Raw genomic sequence first — 27229 nt, forward strand, 5'->3', positions numbered from 1 at the left:
CTAAATACATTAAATAAAAGAAATGATCTTGTTCTAATCAAGATTACATGTCAAATGTATTTAAACTTGATCAATAAAAATAAAGATTCAGATTAGGAAAGCCAATAATAATGTACAAAGTTTATTTAAAACTATATGATTGAACAAAGTATATATTTACTATAAGTTAATAGATATCAAAGGTATGATTAATTAAGGATAAATTCAAGTCTTTACAAAATAAATGAACTTTTGCGGCTATCTATGGCTATTGAGAATCAGAAAACGCCAATTTGAAAATTTCTTCGTAATTTTCAACAAAATGAACCTCAAGACCACTTTTAATGAAATCAGGTAAATCAGAGAAATCTTTACGATTCTCACTTGGTAAAATTAGACAATTGACGTTCGCTCTTTTTGCTGCTACAGTTTTTTCTCTGATTCCTCCGACAGGTAAAACTTTACCTGTCAACGAAACCTCACCAGTCATAGCAAGATTATTACGAATTGGTTTATCAAGAGCTAAGGACAATAATGCTGTAACCATTGTACAGCCGGCGCTTGGTCCATCTTTAGGAGTTGCTCCTTCAGGAACATGAAGGTGTATATGAGCTTTATGCAGAAAATCGTTTTCTTTATCTATTCGAGAAATAAAACTACGAGCGACCGAATAAGCAATATCAGCTGATTCTTTCATAACATCACCTAAGTGTCCAGTCAATTTGATGGATCCAGTTGCTTTTTTATCGATCTTGTCTCCTTGTTTCTTTAATTGACGATATAAAGAGGTTTCAATGTACAAAACAGAGCCTCCCATCGCTGTCCAAGCTAGACCCATAACAACGCCAGGAGGAGTTACCTCATATAGTCTGTCTTGGGTAAAAATGGGTTTGCCAACAAAATCTTGTAAATTGTTTGGATCAACTGTAACTTTGTCCGACTCTTTTTGCACTATTTTGAAAGCAGCTTTTCGCATAATCTAAAACAAAAGAAAGATAAGAAAGCGAATATTAATAGAAAAACTTAGAATTTATATTTTCTCATTTACCTTTTCTATATGCTTTTGAAGGTTTCGAACTCCGCTTTCCCGACAGTAAGAACGAATCAATGAATAAAGGACCTCTTTTGGGATATCTATACGTTCTTTGCCAACTCCGCATGATTCTTGGGCTTGAGGAATGAGATATTGCTATTGAAAGAAAGATAAGAGTTACATTTATCAGAGATCGAACTTAAAAAGATTAGTTTATGACTATGGATAATTACTTCAGCTATTGCAAGTTTTTCTTCAGCGACATAACCAGTTAATTCGATGATTTCCATTCTATCACGGAGAGGCTCAGGAATCGTATCCAGAACATTTGCTGTACATATGAAAAGGACTTTCGATAAATCAACAGGAACATCTAGATAATGATCTAAGAAGTTAGCATTTTGCTCAGGGTCGAGTAACTCTAGAAGAGCTGATGATGGATCGCCTTGATAGCCACGGCCTATTTTATCAATCTCGTCAATCAAAACCAAAGGATTTTCCGTCTTGGTTTTCTTTAAACATTGAATCATTTTACCAGGCATAGCACCGACATATGTACGACGATGTCCTTTGATTTCAGCTACATCAGTCATTCCTCCGACACTGAATCTAAAATACTTTATTAGAAGAAAGTGAAAAAGAAAAGAAAGGTTTGAATAAAATAAGGTGAAAAATAATAAAGTTAAAATCATTAAAATGATTAACTTACTTCTCTGTTAAGAGCTCGAGCAATTGATTTAGCAATACTTGTTTTACCAACTCCAGGAGGTCCATGGAAACAAAGAATTTTACCCTGAACTTTACCTCGAAGGTGACTAACAGCGATAAATTCGAGTATCCTTTTTTTCACTTCTTCCATACCATAATGATCTTCTTCGAGAACTTGTTTGGCTCTTTCCAAATCAAAATTTTCAATACTGCTTTTACCCCATGGAAGATTAGTTAACCAATCAAGATAATTTCGAGTGACACTGAATTCTGATGAGTGATTGTCCAGAAGCGATAACTTGTTCAACTCTTCATCAATAACATCCATTACATGTTTTGGGACATCAAGATCTTTCAATCGAGAACGAAATTTTTCTTCTAAATTGTCTTTGTCATCCTTTTCTAAACCTAATTCTTTTTTTATCAACTTCATCTGTTCGTGCAACATTTGACCACGGTGTTCCTCTTTGACTTTTTTCTCGACTTCTTTACCAATTTTTTGCTGTAAATTACTAAGCTCTAATTCTTTCTTCAATAAATTGTATGCTGTTTCCAGACGTTTAGGGACATCCATCTCTTCTAAAACCTTCTGTAGTTCCTGTTGATCAGCTCCTGTTAGAGCAGCACCTAAGTCAGATAGATAATCTGGATTATCTACAACTCTTTGACCTTGAAGCATTTGCGCTAACGTATAACGATAGAGAGGATTTAATTCAATAATTTCTCGGATGATCTTTCCAATTTCTTGAGTCAAATTTTTAAGTTCTTCTGTCATTGTGTACTTTTCTGGTACCATGTTTTCCACTTGAACCATCAAGACATTGCCTGTTTCAGCTTTATCTCCATTCTCACCCTCTATTGGAAGCTTACGACGCGTACGTCTTTTTCTCAATTTATCACCATTAGTTTCGATATCTTCATGGACTTGCCGAACAATCTTAATTCGTCTGTGTGATTGTACCACCATCTTTACTTTGTTACCGAGATCTTGAATTTCAACAATTTGGACAAAAGTACCTACAGGATAAACATCATCGAGACTGCTAACTGTTTCTGATTGACTATTTTCATCCTTGCGCAAAAATATTCCAGCATAAGGTTGATTTAATCTAACTTTACGTTTGATTAAAGCTGTCAACATAGGATCAGTGACATCAATAATTTTCAAAAATTTAGGGAAAACTGGCGTTCCCTGTATGGCAATCAACGGGACATAAGGCCAATAATCAGGTATAACACTCGTTGCAAGAGTATTTGGCACAGCCTCTGGCATCATAAGATCCGGTTCTTCAATTGCTTGATCCATATGATCTTTACTTGCAACACCGTCATCATCATCATCATCTCGTTTTGGAGGATTACAAAAATTTCGCTTCGCTAGGACTAGCTGATTGGAGTTAGCACCATTCAGGTTACCATTCAGGTTAGGTGAAGAATATGACCAACAGGGCCTGTTGTTAATAACTGATGTTAATCTAATGAGTGATGCTGAAGAGAAGCTACGAGGTCGTGCATCAAGTAAAAATCTTCCTTCATTTCTCAAAGCAATTTTAAATAGACGTAAACAAGCATGAGATTTGATTTTACTTAAATTTGAAATCATGATGGAATTTAAAGAAAGTCAACAAAAGTCCGTAGGTCACCAAAAACGGTAGAAGCAATTAGCACAATTCATTAAAAAATCAACAAAAATTTACTAAATTAATATCAAAACAATATAAAGTCAATGTTGTGGTCGGTTTTACAGTAAATTTTCTCACATGTTTTACTATGAAGTTTGTGTAACCAAGGTTACAACCAGATTTTCAGATGGCGCAACTAAAGACCGCAAGCTTCATGTTAATCTATGAATAGGATTTGATTCAGACAATGTTCAGTTATATTTCGGGATAATTTTCTGAATATTTCAATTTCGATTGCTATTCATAAATGTTTGATGTCCGAAATCATATCAATTGAATCTAACTGTTAGACAAGTTTAAGATAAAAATTTTAAAAACAGCTTTTTATTGTGTACATTGTAAATGAATTTTAAAATGATGATGCTTAAAAGAGTTATATCATTAGTAATTTTGATCATATTAAGCATTAGTATAAAAATTAGGGGCAGAGAGATCACAATCAATATTAATTAGTTTAAGTGGTGAGTATAATTGTAAGAAAAAAAACAGAGAATCCAAATATTTCAAAATATAGTTGAAGACAATCACTGACATGTTGATCTTAATAGTTGTCATCACTTTTGTTTCAGTAGATTGCTTGGAAATAAAATCTGGGATTCTTGTTTATCGGGTTCCACATGAAGATTAGAGGAAACCATCTTATTGTCCATTTTGAAAGCCACTTGACTTTTAATTTTTCGTTTACTTTTGATCCAAAAAGGAGTCGTTTTCACGAGGTTTCACCAAAATAGGAATCAATGAGAAGATGTAAATAAAATGAAAACTCTAAAAAATGTACAAATTGTACAACAAAATATGATTTCTTATTGAAAGTTAATCAACGAAAAAAACAATTTATAGTGATCTCTCAGCGATCTTACAAATTAAGGATTATTTTTAACATAGAAATAAAAAAAGCTTATAAAAATATTCAACCATTTAATTTTGCGGCATTTGCTATAACCAATGGTGCATTCAATGCATTTGATCACATAAACGAGTCATGAACGTAATAAAAGCCTAAAGAATGACAATAAAAATTAGTTAAATCATGTCCAAAAGTAACAATATAATATTTGATGATTAACTACTTACCACGAAAAGAGTAATGCTTCCCATTAAAACAGTTGATAGTTGAAAACTGAAACATTGGGTAAAAATACCTCCAAATGCAGGTCCGATTGCTTCTCTGTTAAAATTAAATCATGAATTGTTATTAGAAAGGTCAAGTATGACAAGTCAATGTTTACTAATATTAAGATTCAACTAGATTTGTCTCTAACATCCCTCTACAATCAAGATAATCAAAGATAGCTGAGCAGATTGAATAGATATTTCTAGATCTTACGTTTCAAAAATCATTTCTGAATGGTTATTCATTAATTTACCGAACCTATGCTGATAATCAATTTCAAATATTTACTTTTCATTCTATACATTTGTAACGAAACTAACTGATTGCTAGGAACATTCTGTATCAATGAAAATCAATTTGATTGGAAATGACAATTGAAATTTAATAGTTACCCTAGTGAAAAGACGGCAGTGTAAAGCGCAGCAACCAATGAGAAAGTTTGCAGATTACCAAATTTATCCACTTCAACAGCATGTTCAATCAGTGCTTCAAATGATGGTATAAGCGTTAATGAATAAGCAATTCCCATGAAAACCATTGAAATGCAACTATTTTGTAAATTAACGTCAAAGGGAAGAAAGATTGGTGGACCAAGAGAGATGAGACTGCAACCACTGATTAAAAGTCCGATACTCATTAACGTATATTTATTAATTCTGGCCGAGATGAGACCAACAATGGGTGAAAGAAGGGCAAAAGCGGCGTTCATCAGGAAAAATGTTAAAGCAACTGACGATTCCTTGACTCCATTGTTATAAAGATGAGGCTCAACCGTAGGATCAAGGAAAGTTTGATTCTGAGAAATTACTATTGTAGCAGCACAGATAACCAACGCCTTATAATTACATAGAAGTTTGCAATAAGTTAACTTAGGAGTATCTGGATCGTCACTGAGATGTTCATCAAATTCTGGTACAATTTCTGCAAAGAGAAAGAAAATATTTTCATTAATTTCAATCTAACATCTTGAAAATTAAATCTTCAGCTAATTGTAAGGCTAAAATGTAAAAGGAGCTGATTTTCAATTCATCTAACATGCCTGACTGGTTGTAGATTTAAACTCTATTGTCATGAATCATTAGCAAGTTCATTCGATGAATTTACCTGAAATAGGTTTGATTAGATAATAGTAGAGAATGATATTTAGTAAATTGACTGTTCCTAAAACCCAGAAGGGCAATGGAAAGCCTGCCCATTCGTAAAGTCCACCGCCGATCATGGGTCCAAAGCTGAGACCAAAACCACAAAAAGTTTCCACCAAGCCAAATACGGTTCCAATGGACTGTGGGTATAGCTTAGTAATGTAGATATTAGCTGCGGTGTGAAAAACGGCGAACCCAATTGCACCTAGGATTCTCAAGCCAAATGAAAGAGCTCCAAAGAGTATGGTGTTTGTTATGTAGTGAAGGAAACCGAAAAGTATCATGGATAGACCAGTTAATAAAATGCCAGACATCAGAAGATGTTTTATCTCAAATCGATGTATAGCTTTTCCAATGAAGGGTGAAATTAATATGATGGTTAAAGCGTGTGATGAAAATACCAGTCCATAAATTGATTCTGGAATGCCTTTATGTCCAGCTTCTTGTGGATAAAATGGAGCGATGATAGAGAATACGGAATACAGAGAGAATCCTGTGGTTAATAAGCAGAGCACAATCTTATTACGTGCTAATTTGTTGTATGGACTATTGGACTGTTCAATGAGACTTTCAAATGAGGTAATTGAAGATTCAAGTAGCTTTTCATTTTCTTCAGATACGGTGAACACACTATGAGCTTGACTTTTGCTTCCAGCTCCTAATGATGATGCCACAGAAAGTCCACCAAGAGAGCTGGCGATTGATTGGTAGTTATTTAGACTTTCAGTGAAAAGACGAGACTTTTCACTAGTGATACTTTCACTGGGCACAACTAATCGAGCCTCTTCATCGTGTCTTGTCTCTAGTTTGGCATGTACTTGTAACCGGCGGGCAACACTTTCAACCCTTTTGATCGTAAAGTTATTCTGCATTACTAATGGCTAATGGAGGAAAACAATGAAAGAAAGAACAGATTATATCAGTTTTCTTACAGTTATGGCAAATGGTTATTGGTACAAATTACTTTCAACATGATTGCAAGACTTTCAAGACAAGTCAAAGTTTGAATTTTGTTAGTGAATGTTGATATCTTTCAATGGTTTTAGACTTACTTCAATTGGGTCAAGATCCACAGAGCCACTGCTACGAATAAAATGATGATGAGGATGGGTTAAGTGATGATGTGAATGATCATAATAATGATGATGGTGAGGATGAGAATGGTGATGATGATGATGGTGATGAGCATGGCTTTCGTCGGCCATTTTATGGTGGATATTTTACGAAAGAGAATAAAATTGATTAAAACAAAATTTAAAAAAGGATTTATCTCGATGAGATCACGAGAACTATGAAGATGCTAAAATTTGGATCAAATTGAAACTAGCTCAACTGGAATGTTGAATTTTACATGCAAAAATGATCAAATAGCCAGAGACTAGAATGGTTATCATTAGAAAAGGTTGATGTATGAATAATCGGGTGAAAAGAGAGATGAAAGGCGAATAAAACTGCCAGTATTGAATAGCTGGACGGTTAAAAATGAAGGATAAAAGAAGCAACAATCTATTAGCTTATTACTAATAGGTAAAACCAGAATCATAAATTGTAGGGTTAATGGTATTTTCAAAGAATCGGTTTGGCGGCCAAACATTTGTTGATGACACAAAGGTTAATTAGTAATAGAGTTGAAAGTGGAAGTGAGGTTGAAAGACTAGAAGATTGGAAATGTTAGCTAATCGTCTTTATACTGAAGATAAGAAATCAAATAGTGACAATAGATACAAAAAAGTGAGCTGTTTAACCAAACTATCCAAAACCAGGCAAAGTTGTATAAAGAACTGGTTAATTGGATCTATCATGATTTGTTGTTTGTGTTTATTTATCATCAATATTTCTAATTAATCTGTTTGTGGTGATAACGAACAAAAAAGAGATGAGCTGTAAACATGATTGTGATATTATTTATGAACTATTCCCTTAGGCTTAGGACCATTACGTAACCCATTATTCTTCATTGATTTTTGATTCAATCTTGTGTATATCCCAAAAAATATTTAAAAATGTGCAATCAACAAACTGAAATTGTGTCAAGTTTAATTCATCACCTCATCTGTAGTGATTAACTTTGGTTACTCATCATTAATAATCATACTAGAAAGCATCAAAAGCCAATGACTAATGCTTATAATTAGATTCTACCATTAACTGATAACCGAAATTAGATGTCATATCAACACAACCTTAACCGGAATGTTCATTTTCTTTTAAGATGCTGATTGTAATCCAAGCTACAGTCTAGTTTCACTGATCATTTTTTCATCAGAGCTTTGGAGTTATCGTAATATTTCCATGTTCGCAAGTTACCTAAGTCAACTCAACTCAATTATCGCCATCAAAATTAGTAACTGAAGTTGTAATTTCATGCTGATCAGCTGATTATTGGGTCTATTGAATCTGCAGCTTTTATATTTCCAACTGTGAGCTGCTTTCTTGTTGCTGGTAATAATGGAATCGAACCACTGCATCTTCATTGTTTATTTACATAATACTGCTTATTTTTGAGTGATACTCACAAAATTTGATCTATTTAAAAGATGATCTATTAACGTCCAATAATCTAGTCAATCTAACAAATTATTTAAAGTTTCATAGAAACTCGTGGAGCCCAAAATAGAGATCAAATATGAATCATGAGAGTAGCATCACACAGAATTAGATTTTCATCCGTAACATGCAACCCTTATTTACGTCTAGCTATTACCAATCAGTTCGGATATTATACAAATTGTCATTTAGAGGATTTAGAAGTCCAGATCATGAAATGTATGATCTAACACATAAATCAAAAAATAATCTTCACAGTAATGGGAAAGTCTCTCTTCTGTTTTGAAATCAAGTGTTCAACTGAAAGTATCCAAATCTGAGGGAATAATGAAGACAATTAAACAATAGTAATTAACCGCTTAGTCATCTCAACCGACAATCAAAGTAATTTATAAATTTGATTCAAAAGGAAAAGTGAATGATAATCGAGAACACAAAACAAAACAAATTTAACCGTAAATTTCACTTGAAAACCTTTCCAATGTGTACATTATTAATGTTGAAGTAAAATTTTCCCAACAACCAAACATTTAATCAAAGTGAATCAATAAACTTACCTAAGTAAATCCTTCAAAGGTTAAGGCTCAAATAATGATCTGATTTCAACAATTAGATGAAAACATTAAATAAACCAGTAATTTGAATGACTGTTGAGAAAGTCACAGCAAATAAGCAAATGTTTAAATTAATTTCAAGCAACGCTTTAAGTCTACTGATTTTGGATCAAAGCTAACCTCAAGTAATCATTGAAACATTCAATTGTAAGATAATCAATAATTCGTCTTGTTGCAATATAAATTACTGCGTTTTAAAGCTAAAGATGCTAAAAACTCATTAGGAGTTATCATTAAATGTGATATCAATGGATCGAAAAAGATTCCCAAAACCAATAATTGGTGATAAACAGGATGATAATACATCTATTCCTGTGTAAATATTGATAATGCTTTTACCATGTTGACTACACGTGAGTAATACAGCATTGTAATAAGTAAATCAAAACGTTTGACAGTAAAATTCAACAGTTATTATTAAGAATTCATTAATATATCCATTGTTAAACCGTAGCAAGTTTAACCCGAATGAAACATTGAATATTACATGATTTTTAACTCATCATAACCGACTTTTCTTCATATTCAATATCAACTTGTTTTTTTTCAAGTACAAGTTGATTAGATAGGTTGTCTAATTGATTAATATAAATTGGATCGTTGAATTTTTAAATTCCATTTCTGTTTTTGTTGTGTATGACCGAACGAATTTGCGTTATGTTGGTAACAATGGGTTGAGACAGTAATGTTTGGTGTGATCCCAAGAGATACCAGAAAACATGAGACTAGTGAAGTTACATTTATATTTGCTTGATGTTGGAGTGCTTAATGATTGCGAGAGAAATGAAGGAAAGAAGAGAGGAAGAAGAGAAGGAGGAAAAGTTGAAGTGATGGCAGGGAAGATGTTCAGTTAGTCATTGTCCCATTGTAATGATTGAAGTTTGGAGGACGAAGAATACGCAACGAAAGACCTAACACAGCAAGTGAATACAGAAAATAAAAGATGGTTAAACGAAGAGAACAATCTTCAATTTTCTACAAACTAAGGAGTAATTTAACAACAATAACAGAGAGATAAAGAGAGAAGAAAATGAAGATAAAGGGGAGGAAGAGAGAGAGAGAGAGCGATATGCTAATTAAAAGCGTATAATAGGACATGAGAAGAGCTCATAGTTTGACGTTAATCACTGTTGAGCCTTGGATAATTGTTTTTTGTTTCAATGGGATGCGCGTTTAGTTTTAAGCGTATTTTGTGTGAATTTGTAACGAGCTTGTCCAATTGTTTTCCTTATAATTGCGTGGAGATGGTAGACCGAGTGAATCATGTTTTTAATGGGTATTTTTGTAATTCTCAGGCTTTAATGATGCGTAGGTTCGTTTTAGATATTTGTTTGTTTGGTAATTGTCAATCAATTTCATGATCTGCAAATCGTCTTTTGAGATCTTGTTAAACTTTTTTTTCACAGTATTCTTGTCACCTCACAATTGCCTGGATTTTCTTAATTTATCATGATTCTTGTTCCTTTTTAAAGCAATTTTTGTTGGCCATCTATAGTGGTCATTGTCTTTCGTTTTTAGTTATGGTTTTGTTTTGTGATGATACTAATAACTTGGTTGTAGTTGAAGTTAATTTTTGACGTTGTTGTTCATGTTAATGTTGCCACCTTTTATATCCTTCCATATTAACTTTTACATTACACTGTTCTGTTTTATCTCAATTTCCTTCTCAAAATAAAACTTTGCAAAAAACAAAATTTCAAACAGATAATGAAATTAACGAATTATAGTGTTCCATATTGCGCTTTAGAATATCAGAACAAGGTCCAAGAAGTCTTTCAAATCGAGCACGATCCAGTTTGACACACTTTAACGGCCCACTAGCAACAACAGTAGCTGCTCGAGGTCGATCCAAAAGAAGAGCAATCTCACCAAAATATTTTCCTGGCCCAAGTCTGCTAACTTCAGTTTGGGGCTCATTGTCCACACGACGTTGGTATACAATCGCTATACCATCTTCAATAATATAGAAATCATCTCCTGGTTGACCTTGTTCAACAATAACCTCACCATCAGTGTAGGTGACTGGCTGAAGAGCGTCAGCAATGGTCAACTTTTCCCATTTATCGAGGCTCTCTGTGAGTGGTTCAAGTCAGATTTTGATAAGAGGGATAATGAGTTGAACAGCGATTGTTGAAGTGTTTCCAATAATGAGATGAGAGTTTAAATGAAAAGGAAATAATAATGAAAAAAAAGAGAAAGAAAAAATGAAATTAGAGAACAATCGAAAACAATAAACAATTCTAAACGTTCACTTTCAATGTCTTTAGTTTCTTTTTTCCTGTTGTCAAGTGATAACTTACCAAACAGGGAAATCTTGTTCAAGAATTCTTCATATAATTTCCTCTTTCTAATAGTACTACCCATAAGGATACGACGATATGTGTCTCTATCTATGGCCCATAATTTACAATCTACTTTCGCTTTAACTGTAGCAGCTCTAGGTGTACCATAGATGAGCGCTAGTTCTCCAAAGCTTCCGCCTTCCCCAATGGTTGTTACTAAATTATTGTTAACAAATACCTATTTAAAAAAAGAACAGATAAAAAGTGAGAAAATATTCAAAACCATTACAGAGAATATTGAAATCTAGCAAAATTTTAAGGTATGGGAAATAAATTAGAGTAAATTGTGTGAAATTGAGGCTAAAAGTATCGTAGAACCTAATTATGCAACTCAAAATCAACAAAACGCATCTAAAAGCTAGAAAATTTAAAATTTTGATTTTACATCAATCAATCTGACCTATAAGTTTAAAGTGAATTTTGATCAGAACAAGAGGGGAAAGTAGATGCGGATTTATGTATGGAAATATAGCAGTGGAAGAGAAATGGAAAGAATTGAATTGAAGGAGATTAATGTGATTGTAGTAAACAAAAAAAAGAAAGAAGCTTGAAAATAGATAGACAGAGGTAAGGAAAGCATGCGAAAAAAGACAGAAAATTATTGAGAGACTGAGATGTCCTTGATTAATCATGGTTGTTTTTGGCGAATAGAGGGATACACTGAAGGTAAGAATATCTCATTGGAGTTTTATACGATGCAAATTATAGTAAATCTTCAATTAATTTAATTGATTGCAATCAATTTACCTCGACTTCTCCCTCATCAATGATATAAAAATTGTCTCCTTCATCTCCTTGTTTAATTATTATTTCGTCTTGTTTGTGAACAACAGGAAACATTGCATCGAAGATTTCACTTCTTTCTCCTTCATCCAGATGTTTAAACAGGACATTTTTTTCAATAGCTTTGGAGAGGGCAGCCATCGTTTTGTAGTCTTTGGGAACAACCTGATGGCGACGAAGTAAGTATCCATAAAGAAAACATAGAACGAGATACGAAAAAAAGTATTAGTTGAGAATAATGTAATGGATAGAAAAAAATTAAAATAAATCAAATCAAATCCAGGCATTGTAATCATAATTTTGATATCCAGGTCAAATGAGAGACAAGTCAAGAGGGAGAGAGAATTGTTTACTTCTGCCTGAGAATGATTCACTCTCGATCTTAACTGATTCATCTCACATTAAGCAATTATTGCACATTTGATAACGTGCACACATAATTGACAAGCATTTTCTTTTTGCCTTGTTGATTTTCAATTGTGTAGATTATTAATATGATCCAACCTTTTTTACATAGGTTGTGGCATCTTCTTCTGAATACGTTTCAGCGCTTACTGCACCACGCCTAGTCCTTTGAGCAATGGTTGGGACAGGAGATAAATCATCTTCTCTTTCATCACCCGGCGGTGATATTGGTGCTTTACTTTGTTGCTGTTGTTGCTGTTGTTGCTGACGACGAATAATTGATTCCTCCTGTAATTCAGTAGCATAAGGATTAGATGATGTAGCATTGATAGAGCCAGTTGACGTTGATGTTGATGAAGTTGTGGTTGTGGTTGTAGTTGTAGTTGATTTTGAAGAGGTAGGTACAGAACGATCAGTCGGTTGGCCATCCATGGTGATAATGAACACAGTATAAAAGAAATAATTGAAAAAAGAAAACAACCAAAATGGTGGTTATTATCAGACTAGGTTAGTTATTGAATGGTATGATATGGTGAAGTATAAGAGGTATAAATATTGATGATGAGAAGAATGATAATGATGATGAGGTTAAATTAATGAGAAATAATTAAAACAAGGAACGATATAAAATAAAAGAGGAGAAATTAAATTAAAGTATTCATGGATCAAAATATATATATTTATATACATGGATACCCTGTTTATCTGGGTAACAGGGTCAACTGCATAGTTAAGCTAGTGAATCTTATATGGTTTTTTTTATCTTCAACCAAGAAAATAAGGTTAACTTTTGGCAACATAAACCGTTTTTCCTCCTGCATCTTATTGATGCTTTTTTCATCTTACTTTGGGTCCTTTCATTTCTATTTTATCCTTCCTAAAGTAATGGTCCTCTAATTATTTCCACATCAATAATGTCTTAAGGAATAGACAAGGCAAAGACAGAGGTGAAAGAAAGACATAGAGAAAGAGAGTCGACAGAGGGTGAGAAGTGAAGACAGGGAAATAAGAGAGAGATGGAAAAGATAGATTGAATAGGAAGAAAGAAATAAATGTACTGACCTTTTCCAATTTTTGAAAATACTCTCGGAGAAATTTAATTGGATTATCTGGTCGGCTAACACATAAACTAACGATACATTCCTTCATAATACCTTGAATATCGTGGCGTTGAACATAAGCCTCACATTCTCTGCGGCTTGCTTCCTCTTCTGAAGCCATGATTCAAGTGTCTTACCCAAATAAAAACCAATTCAATCTAAAATGAATCTACGTTTGATATTCTCTTTCTCTCTCTCTTTCTCCCCTCCTTATCTCATGATTCTGCTCGTTAATCATCATGATTCTTTTTTAATTTTCAATTCAATTTGATTAATTCCTCCGTTTTTTAGGAATTATAAAACATACGTTTATTCAATTCAATGAATTACCGATTATTAATAGTTGAGCTTTACAATTTCCATATAAAACTGACTAAATGCCAATAACAGAAGCGTTTCGTACTTCTGTACCGAATTGTTTCATGTGCTCAATATTTCTAGGGTGAAGTCCAGTCAATGAACTTTACTGTCGCAAATTGCCCTCTTGCAAAGGGCCTCAAGTGATATCATTTAACAAAAATGTATCATATAACCTTTTCTTACAACTTTATATTTAATCAACTAAATATTTAAATGTTTATGATTACAATTACGTTTGAATTTTATGCTCATGTAAACAGAAAATTCGAAGCTGACCGCGCTTTGTATGGTGTTATAGAGGGTGGTATTTATAACCCACTCATCCATAGCCAAGCTTTGTTCTCTCTCCATGCCATTTGGAAGGGCTGATCTCCATTATCATTCATGACAATTATTCCTTTGTTTGAATTTCACTGATCATTTAATGCAAAACACAAAATAATACTGGATAATAGGAGATTATAATCAATTAATTTCAATGTTATAACCATTCTTTCAAATTTCCAGCCATGTATTTGTCAAGGAAATAACAGAGGGAAGTCAGACTTTGAATAAAGTTTACATTTTAAGGAAAGACGATCGATAAAATGTTGGTCTTGCGGTTGTCGTCAATCTAGTTGTAAATTGTTCAAGAAGATGACTTCATGCAGAATCCTTGATCATTTAACCAGCCATATATCATGAATACCATAATAAATCATTTCCCAGGTCCAGGAGACATTATTTGATTGGAATTGGTTCTTGATTTCATTTGTGGGCAATGAAAATGCTAAATGTTTAAAGATGATTCAACTAATCATCAGGTTTATTAATGAATCATCTTGTCACAATCCATTCCGTTCATTGCCTGTTCACTGGATTTTTGCAATTGTAACCAACCAAGAAATCAGGTCATTTGAGAATCAATGTGTTTAACCAATATTGGAATAGTCTGTAATGTAGATGAAAAATTTATCATGAATTAGTATTGAGTTCATTTAACCGTGAAATCATGAAATCAATTTACCTGAGATAGGGTTGAGTAACAATGGAGAATAGCATTTCAATAAATTGGGAAATCATGTGTTGACCAGTGAATAAAACCACAATTTTTCACGAAATTCCGGTTCTCCGACAGAGCACTTAATTATGTATATTGAATAGCTTGGTAATAGTAATTATAACAAATAATCAAACTAATTGGTTGGAGCAATTGTTTATATTGGTCTTTCATAAAATGACTAATATTCTAGTTATTGATTGTAAGAATCAATTTCAATGATAAAATGCAATTTGATATAAATAACATTTGTACATTTAGGTTATTGTTCTTGATCGGTTCTTGAAGATTTAGCAATATCATGCATTGAAGATATTTGGCATTGCAAATGTTCAGTTTTTATTATTGATTTTATCTGGAACTTTGAAGTTTTTCATAACTTAATACTACAACTATGATATAATTTTCTCAACAATTACATTGATTGAAATTACAAACTTTCATTTGTGTACAAATATTTTTTTCAAATCATACATGTTTCAATTGATTACAAAAATGGGTGCTAGACAAAAAGTGAGGAACTTAACGTGAACTACCATCTAAGCTGAATTATTAAACCGCTAAGTAATCAAACTTCGATAGTACAGCTCATGTATCATTGGAAAAAATATATCAGTGTCGGATTACCTGATGACACAACATTTTACAGGCTTATTTATTTAAACAGGTTTTCCAAGTTAAAGACAATAGAATCTACAGTGAGATTGCTTGATTGACCAGAAGACTGATAGATACAGTTAATGATCAACACTGTAATCGTCTTCCAATTTGGCTTGAACGGATAGAATGGTTAGGTAAGAGAATCCAAGTGTCAACTTTCATTAGAATAACCATTTACAGTATTTAAACCGGATCCACCAGAAGTTAAAATATCTTCAAATGAGTAGGTTTTTTCGATCATGTACACCAATGATTCCAAAAAGAATGGATGTTTTTTCCATTCTTCATAATCATCTCGTCCTTTCATGATTTCCAAGGCTTCCTTTATTTTTTCCGTATCATAAAGGCACAAAGTTAATCCATTTAATACCTGTTCTTCGGTGATTCCTTCGAGATTTCTAATATAATTCAAAGTCTGTTTGATTTTATGGTTATCGGTTAGATGAAAATGAGGATGCCTATGAAATGTCCGTAAAATGATTGATTGAGGAATTCCCAGTTCCCGGTTTAAACCTCTAAGATGAGCAGGTACCATGCCAGGGTATAATTTTGCTTTTTTAATTGTCATTGAACGATATTTATGAACAGAGTCAACATCTGAACACGGGAAACCATTCACTTTCATCTCGTGAAGCAAATCTGATAATTCGGAAATGTCAAAATGAACAAGGGATAGCATGAGACGACTTGGGCGACCAAATATTGTAGCCAAATTTTCAATTCTTGACTTCAAATCATTCGTTTCAACCATCAAACAATTAGCATGGTTATCAATGTCTTCATTTGTAAAACCATAGGTATTTTTCAGAAGCAAAAGATTATCAGTAAGTGTTGATGAGTAAGTATGAAGGATTTTTGGATACTTCAATAAAAAAAGCAGAGTGCTTTCATCAAATTTCTTTGGTACTTCGTTTAATATGAGTTCCAGATTATGTGGATCGGCTTCATAGAGGGACCCCAAGTCACTTGGCGAATAACTTTCATTTAGAGAATAGTCATTAAACATTTTGGCTAGAATATTCAATCCCTTGATAGTAAGGTAACGAGAATGATGAGCAGACTTGCTAAGATGTGCGGTATCTTTAGTTTTGTTTAACACGAAAGAAATAACTATTGCATATTGTTTACTTAACGGCAACAATCCTTGACTGGTTAATTCCTCTCGGAGTTGACTAGTTTCTTGATTAGACAAACCTTGTAAATTTGATAGCAGAGAGTCAACCACGTTAACATCAGTATCGAGCAATTTCAAGTGTTTAAGTACGTTTTCACTTGATCCAAGAATCTTTTTAAAGTTCAATAAATGAGTTGGCTTGATGAATTTGAATCCACATTCTTTGAGACAAGTTATTCTGAAATGAGCAGCTCTCAGTGTTAAAAGAAACAATTCATATGCATCAACAATATCTCTTTTTGAAAGATGGGTTTTCAATAATCTGAGTAAATTTCGTCTATCCCGGATGAATCGAATCTCATCAAATCTGATTAAAACTGGTTTGATTCTTAGAAAGTTGAGGTAAACATCAGCTTGCCAGTGGTCTAGATCTAACTCTTCCGAGATAATCTTGATCATATTATCACGATAAGGAGAAGTAAAAAGTAAATGAAACGTTGAAAAATTTCGTATTGTTGTTTCATGAGGTTCAGCTGAATCCCAAGCTGTGTCGGATAACTTATTGAACCTCTCATCTCCATTTTCATCCACATCAGACCAAGTATCATCAGTGAATAACAGATTTGGCCAAAGTTCACCAGAAATTACCGACGAACTAGCAGATGAATTAACCGGTAACACATCGTTTTGATAATTTAAAGATGGAGTTGACTGGGATGATCGATTTGAAGATGATATACTAACTCTACTACGATAAAGACCGCTTTTTATGGGATCATTTTTGATTAACTGTTGCAGTAGATTACAACAAGAAAAATACCTTGAATAAGATACCTTCGAGATGATCATAGATAATTTAGTTTAATGAAATGTCGGCAAGAAACAAAAAAAACACCGAAATTAGTAAATAAAAATATTTAAAGCAAAGAACATTTGGGTCAAAAGTAGGAAAATAACAAAGATTGGAGCGCATGGAAGACTTAGCAACGGTTACCATAATACTAAATGCGCCAAAATTGAAAACGAAACTTAAATAAGTTGAAAATTTGTATTTTATTAGATTATTAAATGATTAATAAATTTAATTTTACTTTTATTTGAATTGTACTTTATTCAATTTTCACAAATTAAAATCATTATAATGGTTAAACAATCCAACAGTTTCATATTTTTGGTTCACTATGAGCACTATAACAAAGAAGTAATTTTAGTGTTTGTTTATCCTCGTTAAAGTGTCTTTCAAGACACATCTGTTTCTTTGTTTGTTTTTAATAATTAGCGAGAAATATATCCGTCGGCGGTGTAATTTTTTGTGGTGTGTTATCTGCATAAGCAGTCATATTCGGATTAAATGGTCGAGTTAAATCAGCAATTGATGATATATTAAAGTTTAATGGCCTTTGTGTTGTGTTACCTCCACTGTCTGTGCCATTACGACGAACCAGTTTACCCAGGCTCACTAAAATGCGATAAAACTCATATTCAACAAAAGCGTCAACAATTCGACGATTAATTGACTTTAATGTAGAAACTAGTAGATTGTTTAAAAACAATTCATATAATATTCTGTCAATGATGTTGCCTTCCTCGGTTGGTGGACTTACAGGTGGTTCAAAAGATTCTTCACTGTGGTTTACTGTAAAACAAGAGAAAATTATGAACAATGTGAATGATGCTGTAATAATCGACATTTTGGATTAACAATAACTGAAAAATTGATTCTCTGATCAATAAGTATAACTACCAGAGCCCCTATGTGCACCAGGAATTCCCAATCATGCAATTGTTTCACTGGATCACTATTTTAACCTAAATTGTATCAAGCAAAGTAAAAGGTAGAGATTCAATCATTATCTTACCCCTCCTAATTGTGTGTTGACTTCACTAATTTCAATAATAACCGATCGTTCAATTATGTGTATGGGTTAGCATATTTAACAGTTATAAGTTGATTTCATTTTCCATTGAAATTCAGATTTAGAAAAGATGATTTACTGAAGTATGAACATTGCTGAAATAAATAGAAGAGAGTTTCAGAATGATTTAGCTAGACATTGATAGTTGAATTGGCTGTAGCTTTAAATATTGATTAAAACTGTATATTCACGATTTATACAAAAAATATGTAACAAAAAAAATTGGTGATTCTTATAAAGGTTGAAATTTAAGTTTAATAAAAGAGGATAAAGGTTATCAAGACAATAATTGGACTGATAGATCAAAAGATTTAGAAATTAAGAAATTTTCTTAATTTATTCATTTGTTTCTTATCAGTTTTTAGGCACGCTTCCAGTTGAATAAACCATGAGATCGATTCAATATCAATCTGTTGGATTTGGGTTATTTTATATGTAATAATTTCATGTTTATAATACACAAAAGACTATATTTGATATAAGTGTAAATAAAAAGAAGCTTTAAGATGGGAATTGTGTATGATTAAGTTGCTATTGTTTGAAATAATAATTTCAACTAATGTACAAGATTTTCGAAAAAATAGCATAGATTGAAAAATGTAAAAATGAAATGATTTTGTAAATGAACTTTGAATGAAAGTGAATCCAGTTTCCAATTTTCCAAATTATAACTCCAATTTAACGTTAACATTATGAATCTCAGTTTGCTCCAGCATTTCATACGGTTCAGAGGATAGGTAATAGGTATGGCTAGGAGCCATGTAATCAGGAGCAGAATACATTCCAGGAAAGTCATAATTTGAATAAATTGATTCATTTGGTTCCGATTTAACACAATTGGAGTCCGTATGGTTAACAAATGAACCATTGTGAATTGAAGATGTATAACTAGTACCTGCTAGTGATTGAGTATGTAAAGGTGCAAGTTGTTGAGCTTGTGGTTGAGGCTGTTGTTGCTGTTGCTGGGACTGTGGTTGCTGTTGTTGATGATGATGAGGTTGTTGTTGTGCATGATGATGATGTACATAAGCATGATGGTGTAAATGGTGAGGTTGATTTAATGACATGTTACCAGTAGGCGAAAATGAAGGTGAACAAATGAGCTTATCAAATGTTGAATGTTGTGGACTTCCCTGTTGGTGTTGCTGTTGGTGTGAAGGTGAAAGTGTTTGTGGTTGCAATTGAGATTGTGACTGTTGTTGCTGCTGTTGCTGTTGAGATGATTGTTGATGCTGTTGTGTATGTTGTTGCTGCAATGATTGACCAGTTGGATTTGTCGTCGACAAATGTTGACCAGTTGGATAAGCAGCAGGTTGAGGTTGAGGTTGACTTAATAAACTTTTAGTTAACGTAAGCAAACCATTAGCACCTAAGGCAACATGAGACAATGATTTCCTCGGTGGCTCCTTTTTACGCCATTTTGCTCGTCTATTTTGAAACCAAACCTGAACCCTTGACTCACTAAGGTTTAACCGTTCAGCCAGCTCTTCACGAGCAAAAACATCAGGATAAGGTGCACGAATGAAAGCCTTTTCAAGTTCTTCCAATTGAAAACCTGTAAAAGTTGTCCTAAAAATAAGATCACCAAATGAAAAAGAAAAGGTAAAGGTTAGAGAAAAAATTTTCAACAAAAATCACAAGCAACTTATGTAACGGAAAAAACCTAATGAATCAAAAGGTTAAAACAAAAGGTTAAAGCAAAAGATATAAAGCAACAGTTGAACTTACCGTGTCTTTTTTTTCTTTGAAGGTCCATTTGTACCATTCAAGTTTCCATTAGCAGTACTTGTATTGGTACCATTGGGCTCGATAACGTGTTTACTCATGGTAATACTCATTGTAAAATATTACCATTTCAAGATGACATTGACTGTTTATATAGGGCCTAAGATCAAACTCCTCCTAGACACTGCCACACATCTTCAAATCTTGTCTCTCTTTTCTCTTTCTTTCTCTTTCCATCTTCCCAAGTCATTCTCCCTCATTCTCTCCTCCATTCCTATCTTCCCTTTCGACCTTTCTTTCTCCGCGATCTTCGTCTTTTGTCCGATGTTTTGTTAACGTTTACCATCTTTTTACACAGCCTTGCTTTTTTTCATACAATAACTCACAATACTTAAAACTGACTTACAACTCATCTTTAGCACAAGATAATTTTGCATAACCAAAGGCCAATCAATATCCAGTTGAAAGCCTTAATCATAATGATCAGTCATTCACGAATCAATGGACATTATTAACCATTATAATTATCATTTCATTGTTTTCAACCTTTTTTTGTTTTAACCTCAACATTACATTACAATAACATCGCATTATATTTTCATTCCTTGTCTTTCGGTCAATCATTTTATGATGCATTAACTGTCTTCATTTTTGACATTATTTCTTGATTATTTCTTGATCATATACTTGTATTTCATGTATTCAATTAGATTCACGTGTCCCGATTATCAAGTCACAGTTTTGTTTTTAAATGGCCAATAATCTGATTGAACATCAATAATAATTGTTATTTTTTTGGGTTTCCAATACTTTGGGATGTTATTTAACGTCTAATATCATCTTGTATGTCTCACACTCCATCCTCATCCTCCCACGGATTAACTTCCCATAAGTTAAATTGTCCATCTGATAACTAATTGTGCATCATTGATACTTTGATTATCAAACTAAGATATCTAAATATTGATAACTTACAATGTTAACTTCAACCCAACATAACCTTTACAATGTTGATATTTTGCTTTTCAGATTCCTTTTCACTTCTCGGTTATATTCACACACTTAAACTTTTTTGATTTAAAGATATGAAACAATCAAAATCATTGATTCTCATTTAGATGCTTGTGAATATAAAATTATATAAACTTTTAAATTAAATCAACAATTTAAATCTAGCTTTCAAAGTAAATGTCAATTCTGCCTTCAGGAGTTTACTTGAATCGCAATTTCAAGAAGCCCAAGCAATAAGTCCAAGAAATAGTTATTAACTTTCAACCAACTTAGGGATGGAAGGATAATTCATTTTTCATGGGAATTCCTTGAAAACAAGGAAACAAAAGCTATCAAAAAAGCAACCTAAAAATTAGCTTTATTGTCGTAAAATAGGAATTGAAATTAACTTCAATTGCTCATTTGTATTCAATGAATTGCATGTTTGAAAGGTGAAAAATAAACTCTGATTTAAACCATTTCAACCATCAGAATTGATTGTTAATCTGAACAAGTAAAAAATTGGTTTTATTGTTAAAGTCAATAATTTGTCTGGTAAATGCAAACCAATAGAGTCTAATAATTACCAAATTGATTATGATTGAAATGTAAATGTTTTTGTGACTCTGTAATATATAACTAACAATTACAATTAAAAAGACAAATCTCTCCAATTTAACTAATAATATTAATATTAATAACAATAATACCAACGATATTAATAATAAGATGCAAAATGTCATAAAGGTTTAATGTGTGAAAATGTGAAAAGTAGCAGAGCAACTGTTTTAGTTGATCCTATCAGAGGCACTTTGGCTGCACAAGAAAAACATAAACAACAAGACCTGGACTGTGACTGACGTTGAAATGAAAGAAATGGTTTTAATTAAATTGTTGCATGTTAATTGTTGAGTTTTTAATTGTGCTTCCAATGGTGAATTTAATTGTAAAATTAAGGTTCAACTAAAATTGTCAACTAATAATAATATTATAATTTTACTTGTAAAGGCTGAGTAAAAGCATGCGTCAAAAAGTGTCCTATTTTAGGGCTGAGCCTTTGGTGAGAGATGAAGAAGATGAGAATGAAGATGAAGATGATAATGGTTCTTGTGATGATGAGAATAGGATGATACCATTGGAATGATGATTTCTTGTGATGAATATTATGATGATTAAGAGTATGATGATTACTATAACAGTTTCTTTGCCTTCCTTCTCATGCTTTCATCCTCATCATCTTCATCTTTCTCTCCTTTTCCTTGTAACACGTTGTTGCATCATTTAATCATCTTCAATTGACTTCAATTAAGATTAATTTATTTCAATTAAACTTGTTTCCTGAAGGATCATTGGTAAGAATGGGAAATGCGGTGAAAAAAGAAGAGCAAAAATGATAATAACAAGACTTTCATAGGAAAACATAGGCAAACAAATGGTTGAGTTTTGGTGTAACAAGTGAAATGAAAAATGAAAGTTGATCAGAGAGATGAAAAATGATAATGAAGATGATGATGATGTTTATGATGAAGATGGTGAGGATGATGATGATGATGATGATCAATGATCAAGGATAACATGAATAAGCTTCATATCATGTAATTTATATACACTTTGAGGGTGACATTTTGTTGTTCAGTTGAATAGACTTGGATTAAAAAAGCGACTCAACAGACTGAACAAAAAACACACACAAAACTAACCAGACAATTAATTGTCATTTGTTTTTGTTTGGCATTACACTTGATTAAAATAGATATTAATGTATTTAAATCTAGCATCCCATGAGAAATGTTATAATAATAATAACAATTCAAGTGTAAATTGTTCAACTTGAGACACTTTTTGGTCTCATGTCAAAGCAAAAACATATTTAAGTCAAATTGTTAACACTTTGGTCATTGTTGTACATAATGTTAACCATTAACCGATAGCTCGAGTACAGTTGAATGATCATATAAGTATTCAATTTACAATAATAATGGTAACATTACAATTTAAAGTTATTGCTCGACCTCAACTTAACTTGCTTTAACAGTTACCTTAAATGGAGGCTTTAAGAGGTTACAATCATTACTGTTTAAAGCATTAGTTTTTTACTATTATTTGGTGATGTTGATGTTGTTTTTGTTGTTATTACAGGGTCCACTGATTAAATAGGAGGATAACATGATATTTCATCACCTTTCACTTTGATAATGATAATAATTTCAATATACATTATTGTCCATTTAAAAATAAGAGTCTATCTTATGTGGTTAATTGCGAGTCAATAGTCCATAAAATGATCCAATTTAACAATATTAGCCGCGTGCTCATCATTTTTATCTTCATCCTCAATCCTCTTCATCATCATTCATTAATATTCATCTTCTTTTTATTTCCTTGTCCATATTTTTTTCCTCATCATCATCATCCTCTTTTGTATAACAGTAACTAACCCGAAGCATTTTCTCATCTTTCAATTTTCCCGACCTTTTTTTAGGGAAATTTAAAGGCTAATCACTGTTTAAATTGGTAAATCAACAGTCGGTAATAAACTGGACACAGTTTATCAGCAACATAAACAAAGGTTGACCGAGTTAGATTCAACGGGTTGCCGAAAATTGGATTAGCTACTGAAACTCAATTTTAAATCCATTCAAGCTAAGCGCCTTTCAATGTTTTCCCTCTCTTTTCAACTCGTTACTTAGGTGACAGTTATGACTTGTCGCTCTTGTTTCATTTTTTGTTAGCTCTACAAATTATCACCCAATTGTTTTGGCCGCTAATTGTTAAAATTAAATCCTTTCCATGTGTTGTCTGCTAGTAATTAACATTAGTTTCTTGTCTTCATTTACTTTTTGGTGACTTGTTGGTTTTTGGTTTATACAGAACGATGTAAGACAACATCAACATGCAACGCAATGAAAGTTTATTTTATTGAACTAAAAGTGTTTTTACAGATGATCCTGGGAAGTTTTTCTTCTACTTTCAGAAAATCAATTTGCTGATAACAACAATTGTTTGATGGCTATGAATCAATTGAAACACTGTGGTGACTGTGAAGATGACGATATCGAGACGAGGATGACAAAAATGATGAGCGCTACTTTCCCAGGCCATTGAAAAGGAGATTATCTTTTTCTGCTTCCCTGTTTCTCTCTCTTCAAACTTACTCGTTTCTTACTGAATCAGATGATGAGGATAATAATGATGAAGAAGATGCCCGCGATGGTGAGGTTGCCTCCGTGGCTGAGGTCACACTCCAAGATCAAGATCACTTAAATACAATTGTATTTAGTGTTATCTCAAGTATCAATCAACATCATCAACAAGCCTCCAATAAAGCGAAGGGAAAAAGTGACTTTACTGGTTCCTACTGCAAAATGAAAGGAAACAAGCGTTTCTCTCTTCTCTCTCTCTTCTCTCTCTTCATTACATTATCATCAATATTATCATCATTGACGTTATTATTATTGTTATTATTTCTGCTACAATAATTTGTGCATTTTCTGGTCCTCTTCTCGCAAAAAAGGGCACCAATAATTTGTAAATTATTGTTAATGTTCTAGTACTTGATGTAGGTGGCAAAGGGTGACAAAAGCAAGGTTACTCGTTACTTGGTGGGAGGGTGAGAGAATTCATCTTAAGATGACTTACTTCAATTTCATGGGAAATGAAAGTTTTTATTGCATCTTTGGAGGAACATTTGTTTTTCTATCTAATCAAGCTTTGGTTGTAGTGACCATCTTGTGATAATTGGTCACTTTTACCTTTTTTGTTGCCCTTATAGCAGTGAGAACCCATTTTCAGCCGAAAACCTCGTTTAAATTATTCATGTTTCAACTGGAGAAACACTTTAAGTCGCGATTATCTCTCAGATTAACCTCAAGGATTGACTTACAAGTCTAGAGTTAAACTCTCGGTCTCTTTATTTCCTGTGAATTCAAGCCTGGAGGATTACTTACAGAAAGCTTCAAAAAATGGCCATTCCTTTGTAAAACCGCCCGATTCTCTGTCTCATTTCCAAATGTAAACTTCATTTTCATTTGCATCATTTCTTGTCACTGATTTGATTAATAATACTAATAATTATTTGAAGTTTCCAGCTATTATTTAAATTTTAATATCTTAAAATATTCCTGAGTTTGATTGTTACTAATCTGTTCAGGCAAAATTGTAACATTTAATTACAAACAAATCTATCATAACTCACAAAAATGAGTAAGTGCACATAATTTGCTTTGAAGGTTACAATACAATCACGCATTATGATAAAAATTAATTAATTAATTGATTGATTCGCTTACATTCAGACAATTGTAGCACTAAACTGATAATATAGCTCATGATTAAAAAGGCTAATATTAGAGGAACTACAAGATTGTCTATTTTTGCTGTAATTTGTATTGATCAATATAAAATCCTAACACCTTTTACAATACTTTTACTATTGATAAATTGAAATACTTACTGTTTTACAAAAACCGCTTATTACGATATTTAAATATGAATCTGATCGGGGAATCAACAAGAACACTCAAGAAAAAAGATCACCAAATCGTTTATCGTATAAAATATAGATCATGTTTTAATGAAGATTAAAAATAAGTCGAAACTTTGTCTTTGTTAGATTCGGTCTGAACATTATTAGTACCAACCTCTTGCTGGCCAGTAAGACCGATAGCCAAAGGATTGTTGTTTCTGAATCTCTCGAACATATTTTGAAATTGACTTTCCATTGACTGAATTGCTTTGAGTGGGTTGATACTGGCATTGTCAGGAATTGGAACTCGTTCAAACATTGTTCTCATGTTGGTGAAAAATTGGTTCATTGATTCAACAAATGCATTGATTCGGGCTTGAATGGATACCAATGGGTTGCTTCCTGGTTGAGGTGGTCCCGGTGCCTTTTTATCCGCTTCTTGGACTGGTTTTGCGGTGGCTTCAGTGAGATTAAAAATAATAATCTAGTTAATCATAAATCTGTTATGAACAATTTCAAGATAAACTTACCCATCTGCTCTTCAATCAACTTGGCTAGGTTCTTGTTGTTAGCTGACAGTTGTTTCAACTGTTGGGTTAGCTTTTCCAAATTTTCAGGATCACCGGTTATCTGTTCAGCTATTTTACGTAAATCTTCAAGCAAATCAGCCGGAGGTAAACCTACTGGTGAAGGTGTTGGTGACTGGAAAGCCAAGGTAAATGTAACAAGAAGAGAGATGACAATTAATTTAGACGAAATCATTGTAACAAAAAGTAGTTAATTGTAGTTGTTAAGCTAAAGGATAAACTGTTGTTGAGCTGTGAAGTTTTCAGCAAAAAGCAAATTAAATCGGCAAACATTTCAGTTAAGTATCATTACAATCATGCGGGTGAAAGTAAATCAATTTTTCTTCTTGATTTAATTACCATTGGATGGCAAAGTTGAAATTTGCCGGATAAAAATGAGTCAAATTTTCTCATATTGACGATTCATGATCTAGTTTAGCTGATTATTTTGAAATAGATTCCAATTTTTCCGGTTATTCATTTCACAATATTGACAATGCAAATTCAACCAGCATTATGCTGGTGATAAATGCATCAATGTAAGTAATTAGATTACTTACAGCAGGACAGTTAGCGACATTTCAGTCAATTTCTCATGCTTTCAGAATTATTCATTTACTAATTGCCGTCGAGATTGTTGTGTTAGATTTACTGTGAAGTCTTTTCGTATTGTTCATCATAAAACACCCACAATGGAAAAGTTGATTTTCGTTTTTTGGTTTGTTTTCATTTTAACACTTTTTTCACCAATTGCTGGACAGTTAGATGAAATTAAGAATGGCGAAAATAATATCAACTCTAATAATGCCAATGGAAATATCAATGGAGTTGATAATGACGAAAAGATCTCAGGACCAGTGGCTTTAGATTTAACTGTGTTACCAAGATTGGTGAAAGAAGCTTATGGAGGAATCACTCGTTTTTATGTTAATATTTTATACATTT

At 32.7% G+C, this 27229-nt stretch overlaps 6 protein-coding genes and 1 long non-coding RNA gene across 7 annotated transcripts; 1 reads left to right on the forward strand and 6 right to left on the reverse strand.

Annotated features, from left to right (window-relative positions):
* Positions 1-97: 97 nt before the first annotated feature.
* Positions 98-3477, reverse strand: LOC107361665 (lon protease homolog, mitochondrial). The gene is made up of 4 exons (XM_015928511.3): positions 1722-3477; positions 1246-1629; positions 1028-1168; positions 98-958 (listed from the first exon to the last, which is right to left on the reverse strand). The coding sequence occupies exons 1-4, from the start codon at positions 3321-3323 to the stop codon at positions 248-250; spliced, it is 2838 nt and encodes a 945-aa protein (XP_015783997.2). The 5' UTR covers positions 3324-3477; the 3' UTR covers positions 98-247.
* Positions 3478-3704: 227 nt separating this feature from the next.
* On the reverse strand, positions 3705-7306 carry LOC107362045 (MFS-type transporter SLC18B1). Its single transcript, XM_015929039.3, has 5 exons — positions 6711-7306; positions 5621-6539; positions 4909-5437; positions 4477-4570; positions 3705-4401 (listed from the first exon to the last, which is right to left on the reverse strand). The coding sequence occupies exons 1-5, from the start codon at positions 6861-6863 to the stop codon at positions 4357-4359; spliced, it is 1740 nt and encodes a 579-aa protein (XP_015784525.1). The 5' UTR covers positions 6864-7306; the 3' UTR covers positions 3705-4356.
* A 1903-nt stretch (positions 7307-9209) lies between these two features.
* Positions 9210-13599, reverse strand: Pka-R1 (protein kinase, cAMP-dependent, regulatory subunit type 1). The gene is made up of 5 exons (XM_015928705.3): positions 13412-13599; positions 12449-12637; positions 11909-12109; positions 11120-11339; positions 9210-10892 (listed from the first exon to the last, which is right to left on the reverse strand). Exons 1-5 carry the CDS (start codon positions 13568-13570, stop codon positions 10516-10518), a joined length of 1146 nt encoding a protein of 381 aa, XP_015784191.3. The 5' UTR covers positions 13571-13599; the 3' UTR covers positions 9210-10515.
* Positions 13600-15163: 1564 nt separating this feature from the next.
* LOC149094924 (uncharacterized) lies at positions 15164-17600 on the reverse strand. Its single transcript, XM_089266378.1, has one exon. It carries the CDS (start codon positions 17469-17471, stop codon positions 15660-15662), a length of 1812 nt encoding a protein of 603 aa, XP_089122504.1. The 5' UTR covers positions 17472-17600; the 3' UTR covers positions 15164-15659.
* Positions 17601-18848: 1248 nt separating this feature from the next.
* Positions 18849-20481, reverse strand: LOC107361795 (uncharacterized). Its single transcript, XM_015928706.3, has 2 exons — positions 20267-20481; positions 18849-20107 (listed from the first exon to the last, which is right to left on the reverse strand). Exons 1-2 carry the CDS (start codon positions 20374-20376, stop codon positions 19204-19206), a joined length of 1014 nt encoding a protein of 337 aa, XP_015784192.2. The 5' UTR covers positions 20377-20481; the 3' UTR covers positions 18849-19203.
* Positions 20482-23955: 3474 nt separating this feature from the next.
* On the forward strand, positions 23956-25671 carry LOC112538817 (uncharacterized). The gene is made up of 2 exons (XR_016197978.1): positions 23956-24130; positions 24228-25671. It is a non-coding gene; the product is annotated as an uncharacterized LOC112538817 (long non-coding RNA).
* A 125-nt stretch (positions 25672-25796) lies between these two features.
* LOC107361888 (uncharacterized) lies at positions 25797-26548 on the reverse strand. Its single transcript, XM_015928827.3, has 2 exons — positions 26249-26548; positions 25797-26177 (listed from the first exon to the last, which is right to left on the reverse strand). Exons 1-2 carry the CDS (start codon positions 26478-26480, stop codon positions 25834-25836), a joined length of 576 nt encoding a protein of 191 aa, XP_015784313.1. The 5' UTR covers positions 26481-26548; the 3' UTR covers positions 25797-25833.
* Between the last annotated feature and the right edge of the window lie 681 nt (positions 26549-27229).

Source organism: Tetranychus urticae, chromosome 1, assembly GCF_039701765.1.
Source record: "Tetranychus urticae isolate SD_2017Ah chromosome 1, NJAU_TeUrti_SD_1.0, whole genome shotgun sequence".
Classification (NCBI taxonomy): domain Eukaryota; kingdom Metazoa; phylum Arthropoda; class Arachnida; order Trombidiformes; family Tetranychidae; genus Tetranychus; species Tetranychus urticae.

Excerpts from the sequence above, each read along its gene's own strand:
- LOC107361665 (XM_015928511.3), bottom strand. The coding sequence starts at position 3,323 with ATGATTTCAAATTTAAGTAAAATCAAATCTCATGCTTGTTTACGTCTA. Across the intron at positions 1,169-1,245 it reads AAAAACTTGCAATAGCTGAA|CAATATCTCATTCCTCAAGC; the intron begins GTAATTATCCAT and ends TTCTTTCAATAG. Across the intron at positions 959-1,027 it reads TTCAAAAGCATATAGAAAAG|ATTATGCGAAAAGCTGCTTT; the intron begins GTAAATGAGAAA and ends CTTTTGTTTTAG.
- LOC107362045 (XM_015929039.3), bottom strand. The coding sequence starts at position 6,863 with ATGGCCGACGAAAGCCATGCTCATCACCATCATCATCATCACCATTCT. Across the intron at positions 5,438-5,620 it reads TCTAATCAAACCTATTTCAG|AAATTGTACCAGAATTTGAT; the intron begins GTAAATTCATCG and ends TTCTCTTTGCAG. Across the intron at positions 4,402-4,476 it reads GAAGCATTACTCTTTTCGTG|GCTTTTATTACGTTCATGAC; the intron begins GTAAGTAGTTAA and ends GTCATTCTTTAG.
- Pka-R1 (XM_015928705.3), bottom strand. The coding sequence starts at position 13,570 with ATGGCTTCAGAAGAGGAAGCAAGCCGCAGAGAATGTGAGGCTTATGTT. Across the intron at positions 12,638-13,411 it reads ATTTTCAAAAATTGGAAAAG|GAGGAATCAATTATTCGTCG; the intron begins GTCAGTACATTT and ends ACTGAATTACAG. Across the intron at positions 11,340-11,908 it reads TTGATGAGGGAGAAGTCGAG|GTATTTGTTAACAATAATTT; the intron begins GTAAATTGATTG and ends TTTTTTAAATAG.
- LOC149094924 (XM_089266378.1), bottom strand. The coding sequence starts at position 17,471 with ATGATCATCTCGAAGGTATCTTATTCAAGGTATTTTTCTTGTTGTAAT.
- LOC107361795 (XM_015928706.3), bottom strand. The coding sequence starts at position 20,376 with ATGAGTATTACCATGAGTAAACACGTTATCGAGCCCAATGGTACCAAT. Across the intron at positions 20,108-20,266 it reads TCAAAGAAAAAAAAGACACG|GACAACTTTTACAGGTTTTC; the intron begins GTAAGTTCAACT and ends TCTTATTTTTAG.
- LOC107361888 (XM_015928827.3), bottom strand. The coding sequence starts at position 26,480 with ATGATTTCGTCTAAATTAATTGTCATCTCTCTTCTTGTTACATTTACC. Across the intron at positions 26,178-26,248 it reads GTTGATTGAAGAGCAGATGG|CCACCGCAAAACCAGTCCAA; the intron begins GTAAGTTTATCT and ends ATCTCACTGAAG.